The 19,882-nt window shown below is 35.5% G+C and overlaps 3 protein-coding genes across 3 annotated transcripts; all 3 read right to left on the minus strand.

Moving 5' to 3' along the window:
• Positions 1-1,139: 1,139 nt before the first annotated feature.
• Positions 1,140-13,080, minus strand: LOC113766910 (receptor kinase-like protein Xa21). Its single transcript, XM_027311070.1, has 4 exons — positions 11,325-13,080; positions 2,107-3,147; positions 1,423-1,837; positions 1,140-1,223 (listed from the first exon to the last, which is right to left on the minus strand). The coding sequence occupies exons 1-3, from the start codon at positions 11,902-11,904 to the stop codon at positions 1,431-1,433; spliced, it is 2,028 nt and encodes a 675-aa protein (XP_027166871.1). The 5' UTR covers positions 11,905-13,080; the 3' UTR covers positions 1,140-1,223; positions 1,423-1,430.
• On the minus strand, positions 9,386-11,405 carry LOC113766911 (probable LRR receptor-like serine/threonine-protein kinase At3g47570). Its single transcript, XM_027311071.1, has 2 exons — positions 10,279-11,405; positions 9,386-9,800 (listed from the first exon to the last, which is right to left on the minus strand). Exons 1-2 carry the CDS (start codon positions 10,916-10,918, stop codon positions 9,526-9,528), a joined length of 915 nt encoding a protein of 304 aa, XP_027166872.1. The 5' UTR covers positions 10,919-11,405; the 3' UTR covers positions 9,386-9,525.
• Positions 11,926-12,991, minus strand: LOC113766287 (putative receptor-like protein kinase At3g47110). The gene is made up of 2 exons (XM_027310497.1): positions 11,983-12,991; positions 11,926-11,933 (listed from the first exon to the last, which is right to left on the minus strand). Exons 1-2 carry the CDS (start codon positions 12,989-12,991, stop codon positions 11,926-11,928), a joined length of 1,017 nt encoding a protein of 338 aa, XP_027166298.1.
• Positions 13,081-19,882: the final 6,802 nt, after the last annotated feature.

Consider the following 19,882-nt stretch of genomic DNA (forward strand, 5'->3'; position numbering starts at 1 on the left):
ATTGTATTTAAGCGGGACGAAATTTACAGTTTAAAGAGTAAAATGTAGTTTAAGGATGAAAATGGTAGTCGGAGCAAAGAGTGCAAAGTGCAATTAACACAAATAAAAGCTAAAATAATGGTGTTATTTTAAACAAGTTGAAAATGAGATTGTTTAATGAACAAATCATTAATGGTATATAGACAAGCAGGTTTTTAGACGCTTGCAAAGTTTGATATTTAAATTCAAACTGAAATAGCGTGGCATGCATCTAAACTCATAAATATATTCATTAATGGTGCAAAAAAGATTAAGCCTTAATGATATTATCAAAGCAACAAAGTGTACCTTCATATAATTCGGTATTTCACTTTGCTTCATGAACTAATTTTGTAAAAACATTCCCTGAAAAAACAATCTAAGTTTTGTCAAAATATTACACTTTGCCCCCTATACACTTTTTTGCTTTCCTTTTTCCCTGCTAATGGAGAGTCTGTTATTACTACAATTGTACAATGTTCCCAATTGATACTTTGCCCCATTTGTGCTTCTCACGAATTTTGACCCTAAGTTGGGCTGCTAGAGCCAGAGGAAGCGACTTGCACATAGCTAAATTGTTCACTCCTTTTCCCTTCTGATTTTTTTTTTCTTGGCTGTTCCTCCAATTATTTAACATTTTATCTTTTTTTTTTTTAAAAAAAAAATTTCTCCTTCCTCTTCATTTACTTCTTTAACTTTTCTTTCAGCCTGATATTCCCTAGGTTACTTAATAGGCCCTACTAACATTTTACGTTCAAAATCATCAAGATATGACATAAAAGTATGAGCCCCACCATGGCTAAATCCTTAGCTTTAAGAGACAAGGTGACTTAATTGAGCAATATATGGACATGGTAATAAGGGAACATATGTATTTATTGTACAATTGATCCTCACATTTTATCCCCTTATGTTGTTCTCATGTAAATCAAATCAATCATGGGAGCAAGAGTATGCATTGTAAGTATAATGTATTGTATTTTATGCAAGCACTGGATCCAAGCATAATATGGAAGCATTAAAATGTTCAAGCAGAATAGAGCCAATTGACTGCCTCCAAGAACATCTAATTCTTATAAAGAAAGACTATAGGAATATGTTTGAATCATCCATTTATTTATTTTTCAAATAAAAAGCCAAAGGTGTCTTCTTCATTAGCTCACCCCATTAACAACTTCAGCTTGGAGATTCAGACCTGTAAGCAGCTGCAAGTTAAGAATTCATACATTAGTATGAGAAGCCATCTTTTTACATTCTAGTGAGCACGACTTCTCTTTTTTTGGACTGGAATAGATTTTGACTGGTAGGACGAGTTAGCTTGCAAGCCTATGCCTAGAATAAAATTCTTTACCTAATGTAGAAAAAATGTACTTCAACTTGTAGATATTAAATTCTCGAGTATACCTTAGATATTAAGCTTCAACATTTTCTTGATGTACCCTGACACCAAGGAAAACATCTTTAATGAGATGTAATTTTCTGACAACTTCATTCATATGCATCCTATCATTTGGTAATCTTGCAGAGCACTTGAGTCCAATTTTCAGCAGGGAAATAATGCAATCAATCTCTCTTCCACCATTAATAGTTTTCTCTCCATGAGTAATTCGACTGTTTTCATCTCTTCCTTCAGAAAGAAGCAACGGGTCCACGATCTCAGGAACTCGTTCATGCAAAGCCCCATTAACGTAGTTATGCAGATCAAGGTCACCCACAAATATATCATCTGTTGGCCTCCTTCCTGTAATCATTTCTAGCAAAAGAATGCCGTAGCTGTAGACATCCCCTTGAGTTGATGCTGCATGACCCATTCCATACTCTGAGATTTTGTTTCTAGACATATTATTATTGGGTAGTAAAACAAAAACTATATAAAAAAATATAAGTGATTAAAATTAATCAAATGTTAGATTGGGGCATAATGGACCTTCTTTTAGAACAAATTAGCTACTATGCATCGGTGATTAGAGATCTCATGTAAATGTGAAAAAAAAAATTTAAAGAATTAAATGTCCCAAAAGTTCTATATTTCTGTGCACAATTAAGTGACATCTTGACCATAAAAAGGTTGTAAATTATAATAATTACCTGGAGCTGCATAACCGATTGATCCTTTTATGGCAATAGTACTGCTGGTTCTTTGCTCGGAAGAAGTGTTGACGGGTTTTGGGAGAAGCCTTGCCAATCCAAAATCACCCACATGAGCAACAAGATCATTGTCAAGAAGAATGTTACTTGGTTTTAGATCACAGTGAACAATCTCAGCTTCGCAGTGGTCGTGAAGATATTGCAATGCTGAAGCCACATCAATTGCAATATTTAGCTTCTGAAGAAGATTAAGACTTCTTGAGCTTGTTGCCTGATCAGTTGTCTCTGAAGGATGCAGCCACAGGTCCAGATTTCCATTTTCCATGAACTCATAGATTAGAGCTTTGCATTCATCACCCTTGGAATCAATACTGGAGCAATAACTCACGATAGAAACGAGGTTTCTATGGCGAATATTTCTCAATGCTTTGCACTCGGCCTTAAAACTTTTGGAAGCCCCATTCTTTTGAAGATCAAGAACTTTGACTGCTACAAGCTTGTTGCCATGTTTTTCTAGCCTTCCTTTGTAGACAGCTCCAAAATTTCCTGAACCAATTAAGTTTTCTGGAGAAAATCCAGAAGTTGCATGAACAAGTTCATGGTAAGAAAGCCGTAAGAGCTCATCGATTCTTGGGGGCATGCTAGAGAATCCTGCCACCATTCTTCTTTCTCCTTTATGATATACCAAGAAATATAACAACAATGCACCGAGAACCAGAAGCGTTGCTGGTAAAACAATGGACAGCAATATGATAACCTTCAGCTTTCCTCTGTTTTTCCCCTTAATCACTGGGCAAGGTGGGAACTCCAATTCTGGAATGCCTCCACAGAGTTTGTTGTTGCCAGTCAATGATATTTGACTTGCATTCCTGAAAACCCCTGTGTTTGGTATCTCACCCTCAATGTCATTGTAGGAAAGATTTAAGTAGCTCAAAAACTGAAGCTTCTCAAGTTCTCTGGGTATTGGACCAGTCAAGTTATTACTTGAAAGGTCTAATTGCTGGATGCTCTTCAAAGAAGCCAAATTTGGTGGAATTGTTCCTTGGAAAAAATTGGCTTGCATAAAAAGATTCGCCAGATCTGAACAATCAGCAAGTGATATGGGTATGTCTCCAACAAGTTGGTTGTGGGAAACATTGAAATCCACCAAATGTATAAGCTTTCCAACTTCAGGAGGCAGAGAACCACTAAACGAATTTTCACCTATTTTGATGTACATCAGTGATGAGTGCGTCTGCAGAAAATGTGGTGATATAATTCCAGTAAAGTTGTTTTGAGATATATTCAGATATTGCAAATTTTGACAGTTCATAAGAACATTGTCAAATATATTATCCCCTTCAAACTGGTTAAATGATAATTCCAGGTAGTATAGAGCTGTGGCGTTACATAGGGTAGAGACTATTTGTCCTGACAACTCATTATAGTGCAGAGCCAGAAGTTGCAAATTTTGTAATTTGCCAAAATCTCTTGGAATGAGCCCAGAAAGTGAGTTTTCTTCAAGGGCAAGGATATATAAATTGACAAGATGTCCAAACCCTTCTGGAATAGTTCCTGAAAGTTGATTTCCTCCCAAGTAAAATGCAGTGAGTTGATTTGAGAGATTGGCCATGACTCTAGGTATATTGCCTCCAAAATTATTGTAACTCAAGGAAAGAATTCTTAGATTGCTGCAGTTGGTCACTGATGCAATAAAGTCCAAGTCTCCGGTAGAATTATTCCCAAAGAAATTAACAGCAAGATTTAATAATTGAAGATTTGTCAGATCTCCTAAATTAGCTGGAACTTGCCCTGCAACTTTATTCTGGGAAAGATCAAGTATCTCAAGCCCAGAAGCATTGGTGATTGAATTGGGAAAGTTTCCAGAGAAATTGTTTTCCGCAACAGCTAATAGTTTCAGATTTGGTAGGGTGAGACCCATGTTAATTGGGAGATTGCCATGAAAGTAATTGTCGGTTACTGAAATGGAAGTAATGGCTGAACTATTAAAGATAGAGGCAGGGATAATACCTGCTAGTTTATTTGCTGCAAGAAATAATTGCACCAACCTTTTCAAGAGCCCCATCTCTAGAGGCAAACTTCCCTCCAGATTGTTGAAGTCAAGGCCGAGTGCGTTCAATGATGATGATAAGTTCCCAATGGAAGAGGGAATCTCTCCCGTCAAATTGTTTTTGGTGAAATATATTCCTTTAAGCTTCTTCAAATTGCTTAGCTGATCAATTGGAATCTTCCCTTCTAGCTTATTACTGCTTAGGTCAATAGCTATCATCTCTGCACAGTAGCTCAGATTTTCTGGGATTTTTCCACCGAGTGCATTACTTGACAAGTTCAAAACTCTTAGCCTGAGGAGGCGACTGAATTCTTGGGGAATCCCACCATGGAATTGATTCTCCCCAAGTTGGATGAACCTCATGAAGCTTAGATTTCCGACCTGAGGAGATATAGTTCCAGACAACTGCTTACTCCTCAGAGTCAAGGCAATGACCCTTTGATGTCGGGCACTGCATGCGACTCCTTCCCACTGGCAATGGTGCTGTGAGTGGTTCCAGGATTTCAGTACTCCAAACGGGTCATCATGTATCTGATTCTTGAACTCAAGCAGGGCATGGCAATCTGTCTCATTTTGGAAATGTTTAGTAGCTGAAACATGGCTTACTGGAAAGTTCATGGCAACTGAGAGGAGGAGAAAAATGTTTGCTAATGTCGATGAGCGAAATCCCCACATGGTATTTGGAATTTCGATGAGCTGTGAAGGCAAAGATGGATTAATTTGCAACAAATTGATGATTGAATGATAAAAGTTTCTGTGGAATGGGAAGAATGTTTTGAGCTGTTGCAGAATCTTGTATATAGCCCACACATTTGGAACTAATGGGATTTAATTTTCTTGGTGTATTCTTGGGGCTAAACCTCGTTGTCAGAACTCAATACAGAAATGTTCAGTAAGATTCCACCAACTTGCAATTTACGCATATCTAATACTTTTCAAACCGTGAAAGCTGGGATTAATGTGATTATCGTGCTGTTTAATGTGATCATCTACCAGAGATTATGTGATTATCCTCCTGTTTAACGTGATCATCTACCAGAGATTATGATTAACAGGAAGCCTTCATTTGTGTGGAGTACTTGATCTTCCCAATTAACACAAATCACAAGCATCTTGATATGCTAGAATCTGTCGGTTGGCTTAGGTGAGTTCTGTTTAATCTGTTCCCTATTTTTCCCTATTTTTATGTTGTTTTAATGCCATTTTCTGAAAATTTTTTAATTTTTTTTTTTAAAAAAGAAGGGTTTGTTTTTTGATGTTATAATTTTTAGTTTTTTTTTATGTTGACTTAATGTAATATGTGCATATCTGGTGTCTGCTACATTTAGAAAAAAAAAATTAAAGTAATGTTCCAATGTTTTATATAAATATACACTTTAGTCCATATGATTTTTGTATTTATCCACATAATTCCCCTATGCTTTTATACAAGGTAGTTAAACCAGCGATTAATTTAACATATAATGAGAGCACTATTGATTTTTCAATTAATGACATTACATAGGTTATTTTCGGTCACATTTCTACTTTACATAAAATTATAGAGGTGAAATGGATATTTTGAAACATTAGGGGGTCATGTGGCAATATACAGCCACGGATTTAAGGGGGGCTGGTGGGGGCTTAAGCCCCCCCCAAGCCGCCGGAAAAACCCCTACATCTAGTCTATCTAGTCTACCTTCCATGCAATGCTGCTCTGCCAATTACACTGATGGCACGGGAGTACGAGGTTTTCACGGTTGTTCCTGTCAAGGAAACATCAAATGGTTCTCGATTCGCTCCTATAGGCCTCATCAGGATGTTCAATTCAGGTGGAGCGGTCAAAGAAGTGGGTTATGGAAAGAACATATGCGTCAAAGCACGGGGATGTGGTACTTTTGGAGCCTATTCATCAGTCAGACCCAAAAGAATCACAGATGACACAGAGGAAGTCCAGTTTCATTTTGAAGAAGCCTCTGGATTGGTAACCCTCGATCTCCCAGTCCCAGTCCCAGTCCCAGAGAGAGCGCTGTACCTCTGGACCATCAACATTGAACTCTAAACAATTAGTTACAGCATTGAAGGCCGCCGGGCCCCATTAATTTAGAATGGAGCCCCAGGCCAGCTTTGCTCTCTGTAAACCTCCTTCAAAAATCAGCGGATGGTTTTGGATTGGATAGGCTCTATATGTTGCGCAAACCCGTCAGAAGAATCTTTTGCTGCACACTCCTAGATTTTTAACCATTTCGCCTTATGAACGAGACAAAAAAGATATCCTTCTCTGTTACGATCTTCTAACGCAAAAACTTATGTCCCGGGGCACGACCCGGATCTTAGCAGAAGCAGCAGGAATCAATTTGGGCATGATGGGACTTAGCTTCGTAGCAACTTTTGACTTTGCTTCTTGTAGCTTTTCCATTGGGTTTGTGCAATATACATATTATTATTGATCCACCAGCTTCACTTGCAGGCCCAAATATTTTCTAGTTGAATTCTTGGACTTGATGGTAACGTGCTAAAAATAAAATCTGAAGGAACAAATGAACAAGCAATTGTTTGTGGCGACGGTTGAATGAGTAGTACTTTTCTTGATCCATTGTAATACAACACGCAAGTTGAATGACTGTCTGGTTGTATACATCGAGAAGGATATTTTTGCAACAATTGAAAATGAGCAAATATTGCAGCGTTTTCAACGGATGAAGACTCGCAGAATGCAATTGCCTCCTCTTCGTTATTCGAGTGCAACAACTACCAATACTTCAAGTGTTAATCAATAACAAATTTTTGGGTATGTATAATTATATGTTTTTATTATTTTTATAATTATTGATTCTAAATTTTACTTATTAAATATATTTATTTCGTCACAAAAAAATTTTTTTAATACACTTCAGCCCCCCCAAAAATAAATTTCTGGCTCCGTCCCTGGCAATATATGAAATCAGTGGATCTTTATAAAGCTTTTGGGATAAAACTTTGCTAGAACTTTCATATTAATCTATCATTCCAATTTTGTTCGTAGCATCAGTTGGGAGATTTTGATTCTTCAAGTTAGTTTTTTGGATTGTTTTCACGCATGATTTTCAATAATTTGCACAAATTCTACAACTGCACATCAATTCCTTTACAGGCTCTCCCCTTGCATTGGTGGCTAATGCGTTTAACCATATCATTAACCAACTTTCCACCAATCCCTGTCACAAGTTAAACAACCTGGGCATCATCACGCCTTGTGAGAACCCCACCTCTCTCTTTCCGGGGGGGCGACTCTCTTTTTTTTCTTACATGTTCTTACAGAAAGTAAGAGTTACGCAAATAAACCTAATCCCGTGAGAAACCTCAAAAGCCGGCAACTCTTGAGGTCCTCACAGGGACTTATCTACCCAACCCATACCCCCTCCTGGGCAACTCTCCAGTCAACTAGTTGTTATTCTTATAGTCGAGATTGTCATCTTGAGAAGTACAAGGCGTGATGAGGGGAGGTTGACTGGAGAAAGGCACTGGTTTTTTGTTGAAATAAATTACACTCTTGACAATACTTTGGGATGACAATATTTTGTCCATTTTGCTTTGTTTTGGTCTTTGCCTTCACTTTCCACTTTAGTCTGCAATCAAGACAGTTAAGAATCTCATTTGATGGGTATGGAAGAAGCAACAAAAAAATTTCTCTTCTTGCAATTTTCAGCAAAATGAGATTCAAAGTTTTGCTAAACCCTCATTTGGGTCGTCAATATTGACCAATCCGAATACTCACAATTTCTATGTTGGTGGCCACAATTTATTATTCTTTCAGGTCTATGGCTGTCCGTCTACTAAAAGACTTTCGTCTACGATAAGTGGGAAGGACCAAATTATTGATAGTAACTTGCTTTTAAGTCTCTATCCACTTAACTCAAAAACTTGTTAGGAAATTATCAAAAAAATAAATAAAACTTGTTAGGAAGGATCAAATAGTTGCTGATGACTTACTTTTTAATTCTATAATTTTAACTTTTTAAACTTGTATTTTAGTACATTGCATGTCTTTTCTGCAAGGATTAGAAGACTTGAGTCTGTTGGAGAAAATACCACGAAGATGAACAAAGAAAGAAAGGTGACAGGTGCCGAACCTGTGCAATAATAATAAATAAAACCTAACTACTATCAAAAGTAGTCAATAATCAATTCGAGGTACTGGAATAGGGACTCTAGGTGTGTAATGGGTTACTTGATTCACCCTGTTCCCGAAGAGTTTGCTTAATTCTAGTCAAGGGGGCAACGACGAATTGGTTCGGCAATTACTGTGAGATCTAAACCGCTTTTAATTATTTCTTTCATTTATTGATATTTATATATTTTCTGCTTTTAATTGTTATAGCTCGTGTGTATGATTGATTAGTGCGCAATAATTAATTATTCATATAGGCTATTTTGCTAATTAGGGTAATTAAATCCGTAATTATTCGAATATCCCTATCTCAGTAGCAGCTGGCGTAATTGGGTTTATGTCAGGGAAACGTATGATCAAATTTAAACAAACTCTCATAGCGTGTTTGTTAGTTAGGATTGGGCCTTTATAATTATTAATGCAATCTAGAAATTAAAACCTACGGTCGTACCTAGGGTTGTTTTTGGGTTAGAGAAATAGTTAATGGTCGTACCTTAACTATCGAGAAATTAAGGAAGGGTTGGTTGTTTATTGCGTGCATGACAACTATAACCAATCTATTAATAATTGTTGGAATTATTTGGGAATCAATGATCAGTGCTTGAACCATTTCTGAAGTGTACCCTTGGCTAGAGCTCTCCTAATTATTTCTTTTAATTAATTATTTTCTGCAGTTAAATTATTTAGTTAGCTTTTAATTCTAAAACCCCCTATTTGTTTTTATTCGAAAGGAAATAAATTTCTCCCCAGTCCCTGAGGAGACGACCCTACTTGCCACCGTCTGCTAGTTAGTGAATTTAGTTAGATAATTAATTTGGATATATCGGATCAAGTAAACTCTTCGGGAACAGGGTGAATCAAGTAATCCGTTGCACGTCTAGAGTCCCTGTTCCAGTACCTAAATTGATTATTGGCTACTTTTGGTGGTAATTAGGTTTTATCTATTTATTTATTATTATTGCACAAATTCGGCACCTGTCAACTAGATTCCGAATAATAGAATGAGTTAGCTTATAAGACGATATCAAGAATAAAATTGCTCATCTAAAATAGAAGAAATGAACTTCAACTTGTGAACCGTATTAAATTCTTGTATGTACCTGTGGCTATTAAGGTTCAAGATTTTTTTGATATGCCCTGACACCAAGAAAAACATCCTTAATATGATGCAATTTTCCGACAACTTCATTCATGTGCATACGATCATTTGGTGATTTCTCTGAGCATTTGAGCCCGATTTTCAACAGGGAAATAGCACACTCGATCTCTCTTCCACCCTCAGTTTATCCCCTCCAGGAGTCATTCTTTCGTTTTCATCTCTTGCTTTAGAAAGAAGCAAGGGGTCCACGATCTCATAAACTTGTCCAGGCAAGGCTCTATTAACATAATTGTGCAGATCAACCTCATCCATGAACATATAATCTGTTGGCCTCTTCCTTGTGACCATCTCTAGCAAAAGAATTCCATAGCTGTAGACATCCCCCAGAGTTGATGCCGCAACACCCATTCCGTACTCTGTATTTTTGTTTTTAGATATATTATTGTTACATTGTGCAAGAAAAACTAAAGAAAATAGGGAAAATTATCTAAGGGACTGAAACTGAATCAATTATTTACGGCTACTTCCATATGAATATATTTGTTAACCTATACTCTGTGAGTTTGATTATTCATGCAATTATCAAATGATATGATAAATCAACAGTTGAAAATGATAAATGACAAATGAACAATATATATATATATATATATATGTATGTATATATACATATTTAAAAAAATGAATGGAGAGAAAGTGTGACATGACAAAATTGAGAAGGAAAAAAATTAAATAAAGAGAATCAGCTATTGTATCTCCCAAAGTCCTTTACTCCGCTTCACAATGAAATAAAGAATGAGTTAAAGAGCCAAATAATAGTACTATGTTTTTTTTTTATGTCTAAACCTTAATAGTTTGTGTACAATTTAAGTGACCATAAGAATTTGTATTTACCTGGGGCTGTGAAACCGATTGTTCCTTTAATAGCAATAGTACTGCTGGTTCCCTGCTCGGAAGATATGTTGATGGGTTTTGGGAGAAGCCTTGCCAATCCAAAATCACCCACATGTGCAACAAGATCATTGTCAAGAAGAATGTTACTAGGTTTTACATCACAATGAACAATCTCTGCTTCGCAGTGGTTGTGAAGATACTGCAATGCTGAAGCCACATCAATTGCAATATTTAGCATCTGAAGAAGATTAAGGCTTCTTGAGCTTGTTGCCTGATCAGTTGTCTCTGAAGGATGCAACCACAAGTCCAGATTCCCATTTTCCATAAACTCATAGACTAGAGCTTTGAATTCATCACCCTTGGAATCAATACTGGAGCAATAACTCATGATAGAGATGACGTTTCTATGGCGAATATTTCTCAATGTTTTGCACTCGGCTTTAATACTTTTGGAAGCCCCATTCTTTTGAAGATCAAGAACTTTGACCGCTACAAGCTTATTGCCATGTTTTTCTAGCCTTCCTTTATAGACAGTTCCAAAGTTACCTGAGCCAATTAAGTTTTCTGGAGAAAATCCTGAAGTTACACGATGAAGTTCATGGTAAGAAATTTGTAAATGCTTATCGACTCTTGTGGACATGATAGAGACCCAGGCTGCCACTCTTCTTTCTCTGTTTTGATATGCCAAGAAATATAACCACAATATACCAAGAACCAGAGTTGCAGGTAAAACAATGGACAGCAATATGATAACCTTAAACTTTCCTCTGTTTTTCCCCTTAATCACTGGGCAAGGTGGGAACTCCAATTCTGGAATGCCTCCACAGAGTTTGTTGTTGCCAATCAATGATATTTGACTCGCATTGCTGAAAACTCCTGTGTTTGGTATCTCGCCCTCAATGTCGTTAGAGGAAAGGTTTAAGTATCTCAAAAATTGGAGCTTCTCAAGTTCTTTTGGTATTGGACCAGTCAACTTATTACTTGCAAGGTCTAATTTCTGGATGCACTTCAAAGAACTGAAGAAGCCAAATTTGGTGGAATTGTACCTTGGAAAAAATTGGCTTGCATAGAAAGATTCTCCAGATTTGAACAATCAGCAAGTGATAACGGTATATCTCCAACAAGGTGGTTGTGGGAAACATTGAAATCCACCAAATGTATAAGCTTTCCAATTTCAGGCGGCAGAGAACCGCTAAACGAATTTTCACCTAATATCATATACATCAGCGATGATTGTGTCTGCAAAAAATGTGGTGATATAATTCCAGTGCAGTTGTTTTGAGATATATCCAGATATTGCAAATTTTGATAGTTCACAAGAACATTGTCAAATACATTGCCCCCTTCAAAATGGTTGGTTGATAGATCCAGATGGTACAGGGTGGTGCTGTTACTTAAAGTAGAGACTATCTGTCCTGAAAATTCATTATGATCCAGCCGCAGACGACGTAAAATTTTTAATTTACCAAGAAAGAGAGTTTTCTTCAAGGCTAAGAATATATAGGTTGACAAAATTTCCAAATCCTTCTGGAATGGTTCCCGACAGTTGGTTTGCTCCCAAGTACATTTCAACCAGTTGATTTGAGAGATTGGCCATGACCTTAGGTATATTACCACCAAATTCATTGCCACTCAAGGAAAGGGATCTTAGATTACTGCAGTTGATCAATGATGCAACAAAATCTAAATCTCCGGTAGATTTACTGCCGAAGAGATTATCATAAAGATCAAATACTATAAGATTTGTGAGATCTCCTAAATTAGCTGGAATTTGGCCTTCAAACTTATTTCTGGAAAGATCAAGTACCTCAAGCCCAGAAGCATTGGTGATTGAAGTTGGAAAGTTTCCATAAAATTTGTTTGCCCCGAGATATAATCCTTCCAAATTTGGAAGGGTGAGACCTATGTTGGTTGGGAGATTGCCATGAAAGGAATTGGTGGGTACTGAAATGGCAATAATGGCTGAACAATTAAAGATAGAGGCAGGGATTATACCAGATAGTTTATTTCCTCCAGCTGCTAATATAGCAAAGTTTTTTAAGAGCCCCATCTCGCTGGGCAAATTTCCCTCCAGATTGATGAAGTCTAGAGCAAGTGTGGTCAGTGATGATAAGTTCCCGATGGAGGAGGGAATCTCACCTGTCAAATTGTTCGTATCAAGATGAAAATTTTCAAGCTTCTTCAAATTGCTCAGCTGAACAATTGGAATTTTGCCTTCGAGCTTGTTCCTGTTTAGGATAATAGTTATCATCTGTGAGCAGTAGCTCAGGTTTGCTGGGATTTTTCCACCGAGTGCGTTGCTTGACAGGTTCAAAACTCTTAGCCTAAAGAGTCGATCGAATTCTTGGGGAATCTCACCATGGAATTGATTCTCCCCAAGCTGGATGAACCGCATGAAGCTTAGATTTCCGACGTGAGGAGATATAGTTCCAGATAACTGCCTATCCATCAGAGTCAAGGCTACGACCCTTTGATGTCGAGTACTACATGTGACTCCTTCCCACTGGCAATGGTATTGTGAGTGGTTCCAGGAATTCAGCACTCCAAACGGGTCGTCATATATCTGATGCTTGAATTCAAGCAAAGCAAGGCGATCAGTCTCATTTTGAAATTGTTTTGCAGCTGAAAGTGAAACGTGGATTGCTGGAAAGCTCATGACAAATTGGAGCAGTAGAAAAATGTTTGCTAATGTTGATGTCCAAAATGCCCACATGGTATTTGAAATTGAAAATTTCATCAGCTGTGAAGGCAAAGATGGATTAATATGCAACAAACTGATGAATGAATGATAAAAGACTGATTGGGAACACGTTTGAGCTGTTACAGATTCTCGTTGTTCTGTTTTATTGGTACGAATGAACTTCATTTTATTGGTACAACTGAGAGGAAAATTAGGTAAACTTCGTTGTCAAAACTTAATACAGAAATGGTTCCCTCCAGTTTTGCATTTACGCATATCGACTGTGACGTGACCCGAGTCCTGCTGTCCTGGTACTGATACTTTTCAAAGCGTGAAAGAGTACCTAAAAGGAGATCAGAAACAATTAGAAGTTGAATTCCAAATGTTTTGCATCATGGATCATTCATTTGACTAATTAATTTTCACCTAAAAAAAAATATTATTATTATTATTTTTTTGAAAAAATCGTTCAAAACATCCCTTACATTTTACAAAATGACTTTTTGAGTCCCTTACTTTTAAAAGTATATTTTACGTCCCTTACAAATTCACATTGGTTAAATTTGGTCCCTATTTAGGTTTCCGACTAGTTTTTAATACGAATCTACTATGTGCCTTGCTTGTAATCATTTTTGAAGGCCAAAATTGTCAAATCAAAGTTTACATAATCTGATCCATAGTCCCTCACATTTCACAAAATGAATTATTCCGTCCCTCACATTTCACAAAATAAATTTTTTTCATCCCTCATATTTTAAAAATAATTTTTTCATCCCTCATTGATCATGTGTACGAATAACTTTTTTTAAAATTAATATATATCTATTTGATTTCACCTGAATAATATGAATAGCATGTAATATATCTCTATTTTATTTCACCTGAATGTACTGTTCAAGTGAAATTAAAATAGATATATACAGGGGTTTAAAAAAAATTGTTAGTTTTTTTATTCATGTTCATTCCTTTTACTCAAAAATTGAAAACAAAAAAGATATTTAATTATAAACATTATCAAGCATTTATATTGAATTAAATTTGGACAGAAAAAATAAATAAAGGAAAAGTATGACAAAATGAAGTAAGTGATTGACACTTTTAAATTTTAAGATAATCATAAGGTAAGAAATTCAACTATTGGTCTTAAAGGGAGCGAGTAAAAATTTCAGATTTAAATTGTAATTTGTTAGTATGACTATAAAATTCGAATTAACATTGATTAATTAATTAGATGGTCTTATTATACAACTTAATAAATGAATTATTACCAAAATAGAAAAGGTTGCAAATATTAAATAAATTTATATGGTGAAATCAAATATAAATATATATGGGTTTAAAAAAATTATTAGATTTAAACTCATGTATATATCTATTGAATAGCATATGCACAGCTACAATTAGTCTGTTTAAGTGAAATAAAATAGAGATATATTACATACTATTCATATTGTTTAGGTGAAATCAAATAGATATATACATGAATTTAAAAAAAAAAACTACTTGTGCACATGATAAATGAGAGATGAAAAAATTCATTTTGTGAAATGTGAGGGATGAAAAATTTATTTTGTGAATGTGAGGGATGAAACAATTTATTTTGTGAAATGTAGGGGATTATAGATGGATTATGTAAATTTTGATTTGACAATTGTACCTCTAAAAAATAATCACATGCAAGGCACGTGATGAATTCTGACAAAAAATTAGTCGGAAACCTAGGTAGGGACCAAATTTGACCAATATGAATTTGTAAGGAACGTAAAATTACACTTTTAAAAGTGAAAGACGAAAAAAATCATTATACAAAATGTGAGGGACGTTTTGAACGATTTTTCCTTTTTTTTTTTTTTGTAAGTGGAAGGTCTTGAATTCATGACCTCCTACTTATAATCCCTTCCATCTTATCATCCAACACAACTCAATTCTCCCCTCAACTTCATTAACCTAGAACTTACCATCAAAGCAAGAATTATTTTCAGCCAAATTTTCATTGATATTTTATTGAGCCAAAGTAAGACCATGTTTGATAATCCAATTCAACACTTAAATTTAATTAATTCAAATCTTAATATGGTCAAACACGTTTGATAACAAAAAATTGAACATCTGAATTAAATAAATGACACTGAATTTCGTAGGAAAAACTTGCTCTAAAAAATAAGTGGTAAGGTATTCACTTATCATTGAATGTAATATACACTCAAATGTATTTGATTTAATAATTTAATAATTTAATATATTCAAACTTTAGATTTCAAATTTCAAATTTCAGTTTTTAAATTTCAATTTTATCAAACACACCTTAAGTGTACATCTATAAAATGTTATTGAAATGGATTCTTATGATTTACCCAAAAAGAAAGAAAAAGAAAAGGAATTTCGTGAATTATGTTAATCTGAAAAGCCAGTGTAAACTTTAAAGGTTTTCTTACCAAGTCAAGAAAGATCTCTTCTACGACCTCTTAAGGGCCATTTGTTCAGGAGTATTTGCTTGTACAAGTGAACTTCCTAGTCATTCTACTGTTTGATAGTGTATCAGAGATGATCAATAATCTTCCCAATTGGTACACGACTAAAATCGACTTCGACAGAAGATGGATAATAAACATCAATTCTGAGTTTTTTTTTTTTAATAAATAGCATCATCTGAATATACCACACATTTGGTTACAACTTACACTCTGCTAAATCGTATATGAATAGTTGATGTGTGAGTGTACACAATATACAATGTTCCGTCCACTCCATTTGGATTTTTTTTTTTTTTTTTGAAAAACAAGTTTTTCATATACAATGTCACAGTAGTACACAATAAAAAATACCATATCCATACAATATATCAAAAACAACTCCAAATATACAAAAAAATAAAAAATAAAATATACACCATATTTTTTTTTTCCATTTATCACCACCACCCACCACCACTATTCCTACCCACCACCGCCATCATCCCCTCCCTTCTCCTCCCTCTCTTTCTTCCTCCTCCTCCTCTTCTCCTCCCATCTTTTACCTCCCATTCTCTTTTCCCCTTCGCCTGCCCATTCATGTCATGCCCCATCCCTCCCCTTCCCGCCTAAATCTGGCCTCGACCAGAGGTTATGATCTAGCCACAACCAGATCGCAAAATGTCGAAATGTCATGACCAGAGGCCTCGATCTGGTCTTAGCCGAATCTGGGGGGTGGATAGGGAGGGGTGAGGTGTGACGGGGAAAGGGAAGGGAGGAGGGGAAGAAAGAAATGGAAGAGAAAATGGGAGGAGGAAAGAGATAGAGGAGGAGGGGAGAAGGAGGAGAAGGAAGGGGGTGGTGGCGGTGGCAGGTGGTGGTGGTAATTTTTAAAAAATATCACAAAAATTTTTAAATTTTAAAAATACTCCAAAATATATCCCAAAAATAACTCCAAAAACATCACAAAAAATTCTATAGTAAAAAGTTTTTCATATACATTGTTACAGTAAAATATTTTAAAAACACTGCCAAAAATAGCTAATCCAAATGAAATTGTAGTCTTACAAGCTAGACTTTGTTCTCCATTAGTTTGAGATCGAATCCACCAGATAAATCAATGTGAAATGTCATCAATTCATCATTATTAAAAATGACAAAAAGCTTAATTTTCCCTTTCTTAGGATTTTTATTGAGAGTTTTCTATGCACTATAATTTTCTAGTAAGAGTTTTTTTCAAGGGGTGGCAAGTAGAAGAGGGGGACTAGACTCCTCTCCGTTGCATTAAACAGAAATTTTTTCCATTACACTTTAACAAGACTAAAATGCCTGGAGAGCCCCTAAACTATCACCGTTGGTTCCACTTTTGGCTTCTGATCTACTTTTTTATCTCCGACTAACTCTTGAATAATTAAAAGTGTATAATTTAAAAACTTCTTGCCATTTTAGACATAAGTCCAGTCAGAATCGAAGAGCATTTTTGTTCAACTTTGATTAAAAGTATTGCAAACTTAATCAAAAGTATCGAGAATAGGAGTAGAAATCTTGAGAAGAGAAAACCCTTCATTCTCCTTAAACTCTTCACGAGATTTTTTTCACAAAATTCCCAAATTCGTTGATTTCATACTTAAGTGGCCAAAGATTCATCAGATTTTTCATGTCTCTTTCAGGTATGTAATCAATGAATTTGGGAATTTTGTGGAGAAATTTGATGCAAAGTTTAAGGAAAATGAAGGGTTTTCTTTTCTAAATACTTGTACTCCTACTATTGATGCTTTTGATTAAGTCTCGATACTTGATTAAGGTTGGACAAAGATGCCCTTTAGTTCCGATTGGACTTATGTCTAAAATGGTTAGAAATTCTTAAACTATGCACTTTTAATTGTTTAGGGGTCAATCAGAGACAAAAAATAGATCAAGGGATAAAAGTGAAAAACAGTGATATTTTAGAGGCTCCCCAGGTTTTTTACCCCTCCAATAAAATTAATTTAAAATGTATTTTCAAAAATCAATACTGTTCATAATATATTTCATTACTCGCATTAATTGTACATAAAATTTTTATAAAATTGACCATGTTTTGCCTTTGGATTAATCATTGCAAATTTTGTCACAATAATGACCCATTTTTCACCGTTCAAATATTTTGTGTAAACTAAATGTCAAAATATTCTCAAAAAATGTTATTTTTTAGTTTGTTAATCTAGATATCAAAAGGAAAGTAATGATATAATGATAGGTGTCGAGTCTGTGCAATAATAAATACCTACTCAAATAAAGTATAAATTTTGTATACAGTCGTAAATAGGGTCGTATCTACAGGGACTGGGGAAATTCGTTTCTCCTCAAGTTCAAAATATGGGGGGATTTTTATAAAAGTACGAATAACTAAACAAATCAAATAAAAAGGCCTAACTTATAATTTACTAAAAATAAAACAATAATAAATAAACTCTAGCTAAAAAATAACTTCGGAGATGGTTCACTCAATTGATTATGGGTGCAATAATAATTTCATTCACTCACTGATAAACAAGTTATAATTGCCAAACAAGCAATGACAATCAACTTCTCCTTACTGTATCTGTGATCAAGGTACGATTGTTAATCACTTCCCTAAGCAAGAAACAACTTTAGGTACGACTGTAGAGCTCAATTTTTCAATTGCCTTAAGAATTAGAGAAGCCCTCAACATGAAAGCGACAAACTCCTCGAGACATGCAGCTAAGAGAGATCACAAAAGAATAACCAATTGATCAGTTTGTCTCCTAACCGAGACTAATCATCATGTTACCCATTGTTTTCGCCTTAAGACGTACCAATCAAACGGGACTCGGCCGACTTCCCTTATTTTTTTTGTTTCCTTCTTGATATCTACTACTTAATAATAAAACATTTTCCTAAATAGAAACAAAAGAAACTACAAGAGATAATGTCTCATATTTCCTAATCCAATACTACTACTAATAAAGATAATTAAAATATTCCCAAATCTTCAACCATAAGCTGTCCATGATTGACTCGAACTAGGAAATTTTGGTGCAATAAATTTTCGAGTCTTCTGGACTTGAATGTAGGTCTTGAACGTGCCACTATCAAATTAATTGGAAAATTGCTACTTTTAATCACATTTTTCTCATTTTCCTACAATTAGCACCATTAACCAAATATAAAGAGAATCCATCAATTAAAATAATATTTGGTTAGAATAAAAGGAAAAATAATCATAAATTGAATGACAATTTCACACCCTATCACATAATCACATGATATTATAACATTATCTAAATTTAAACATAAATAAGAGTAAATGACAAAAATGGTCACTAAACTATTTAAATGGCATGAATTGGACATGATTTTATTTTAGTCAAAAAAGTTGCTCAACTCGTTAAAACAAGACTTTTAGATCACTTTTCGCTAAATTAACCAGAACTGCAAGTTTTTAGGGGCAAAAATGTCCAAATAATGCCATCTCACTCTTTTCTCAATCTCCATCATAGCACCACCCTCTACTACCTTCTTGTCACTTTCTCTTCTCTTCCCTCTTCACCACTCGCCGCCAATTTCTTTCCTCTCTTCCCCTGTTCCTCCTTTCTATCCTCTTTCTTCCTAACCACCATCCATTTCTCTTCCACTTCCCTTCCCCCTCCCTCCCTCCCTTCCCATTCCCTCATTTTCCCTCAATAGCCCTTCAAAAAAGAAAAGAAGAAAGAAAGCAATACTTCATCATTTTACTTTTTCCCTACATCAAGATCATCACTGTCATTGTCATCGTCTTCTTCTTTGTCTTCTTGTTTGATACGAGGTTGTGATGATACTTCTCTTCCTCTCTGAGTTATAAATCGGGCATCGAGTTTACGTGTCTTGTAACTTGGCTGGGCAAACCCCTAATGGCATTATTTGAAATGGGCTATCCATGTTCAAATGCACTAGGACTTGCAGCCATGGCATCATTTCTCCCTCTTTGCTTGACTTTGTGATAGATTTGAGCCTTTCTTTTTTCTGTTTTGCTCGTATAGTTTTAGCTTGATAGAATGAAGCAGCTAAGAGATGGGTTTTTGCTATTTCTCTCTGCTTAGCCTATGATTTCTTCATTACCTAGTTCGAGGGTTCCACCGAGTTGATATCTTGAAATTTAATTTGGTTGCAAGGGAAGGAGGGAAGAGGAGGAGGAGTAGGGGAGAGGAGGGGACAATAGGGAAGGAGAGAGAGTGGGTCGTGTAACAATTACAGTGGGTGGGTAGTTGGGTGGTAGAGGAGGAAGAGGAAGAATATGGTATTGTTTGTGATTTCTTTTTGTTAATTGCATATACCTCCTATGAAGTTTGGCCAAAATACGGATAAACCCCTAAAGTTTTTTTAAAAGAAAAATTGTGTCAATCAGAAAAGGACATTTTTACCCTTGAAAACCAATAATAGTAGGTTAAGTTTGCTTTTTTCTGGTTGGTTTACCGGCTAAATTGGTCAAAAT

Source organism: Coffea eugenioides, chromosome 3 (genome assembly GCF_003713205.1).
Source record: "Coffea eugenioides isolate CCC68of chromosome 3, Ceug_1.0, whole genome shotgun sequence".
In the NCBI taxonomy this organism is placed as follows: domain Eukaryota; kingdom Viridiplantae; phylum Streptophyta; class Magnoliopsida; order Gentianales; family Rubiaceae; genus Coffea; species Coffea eugenioides.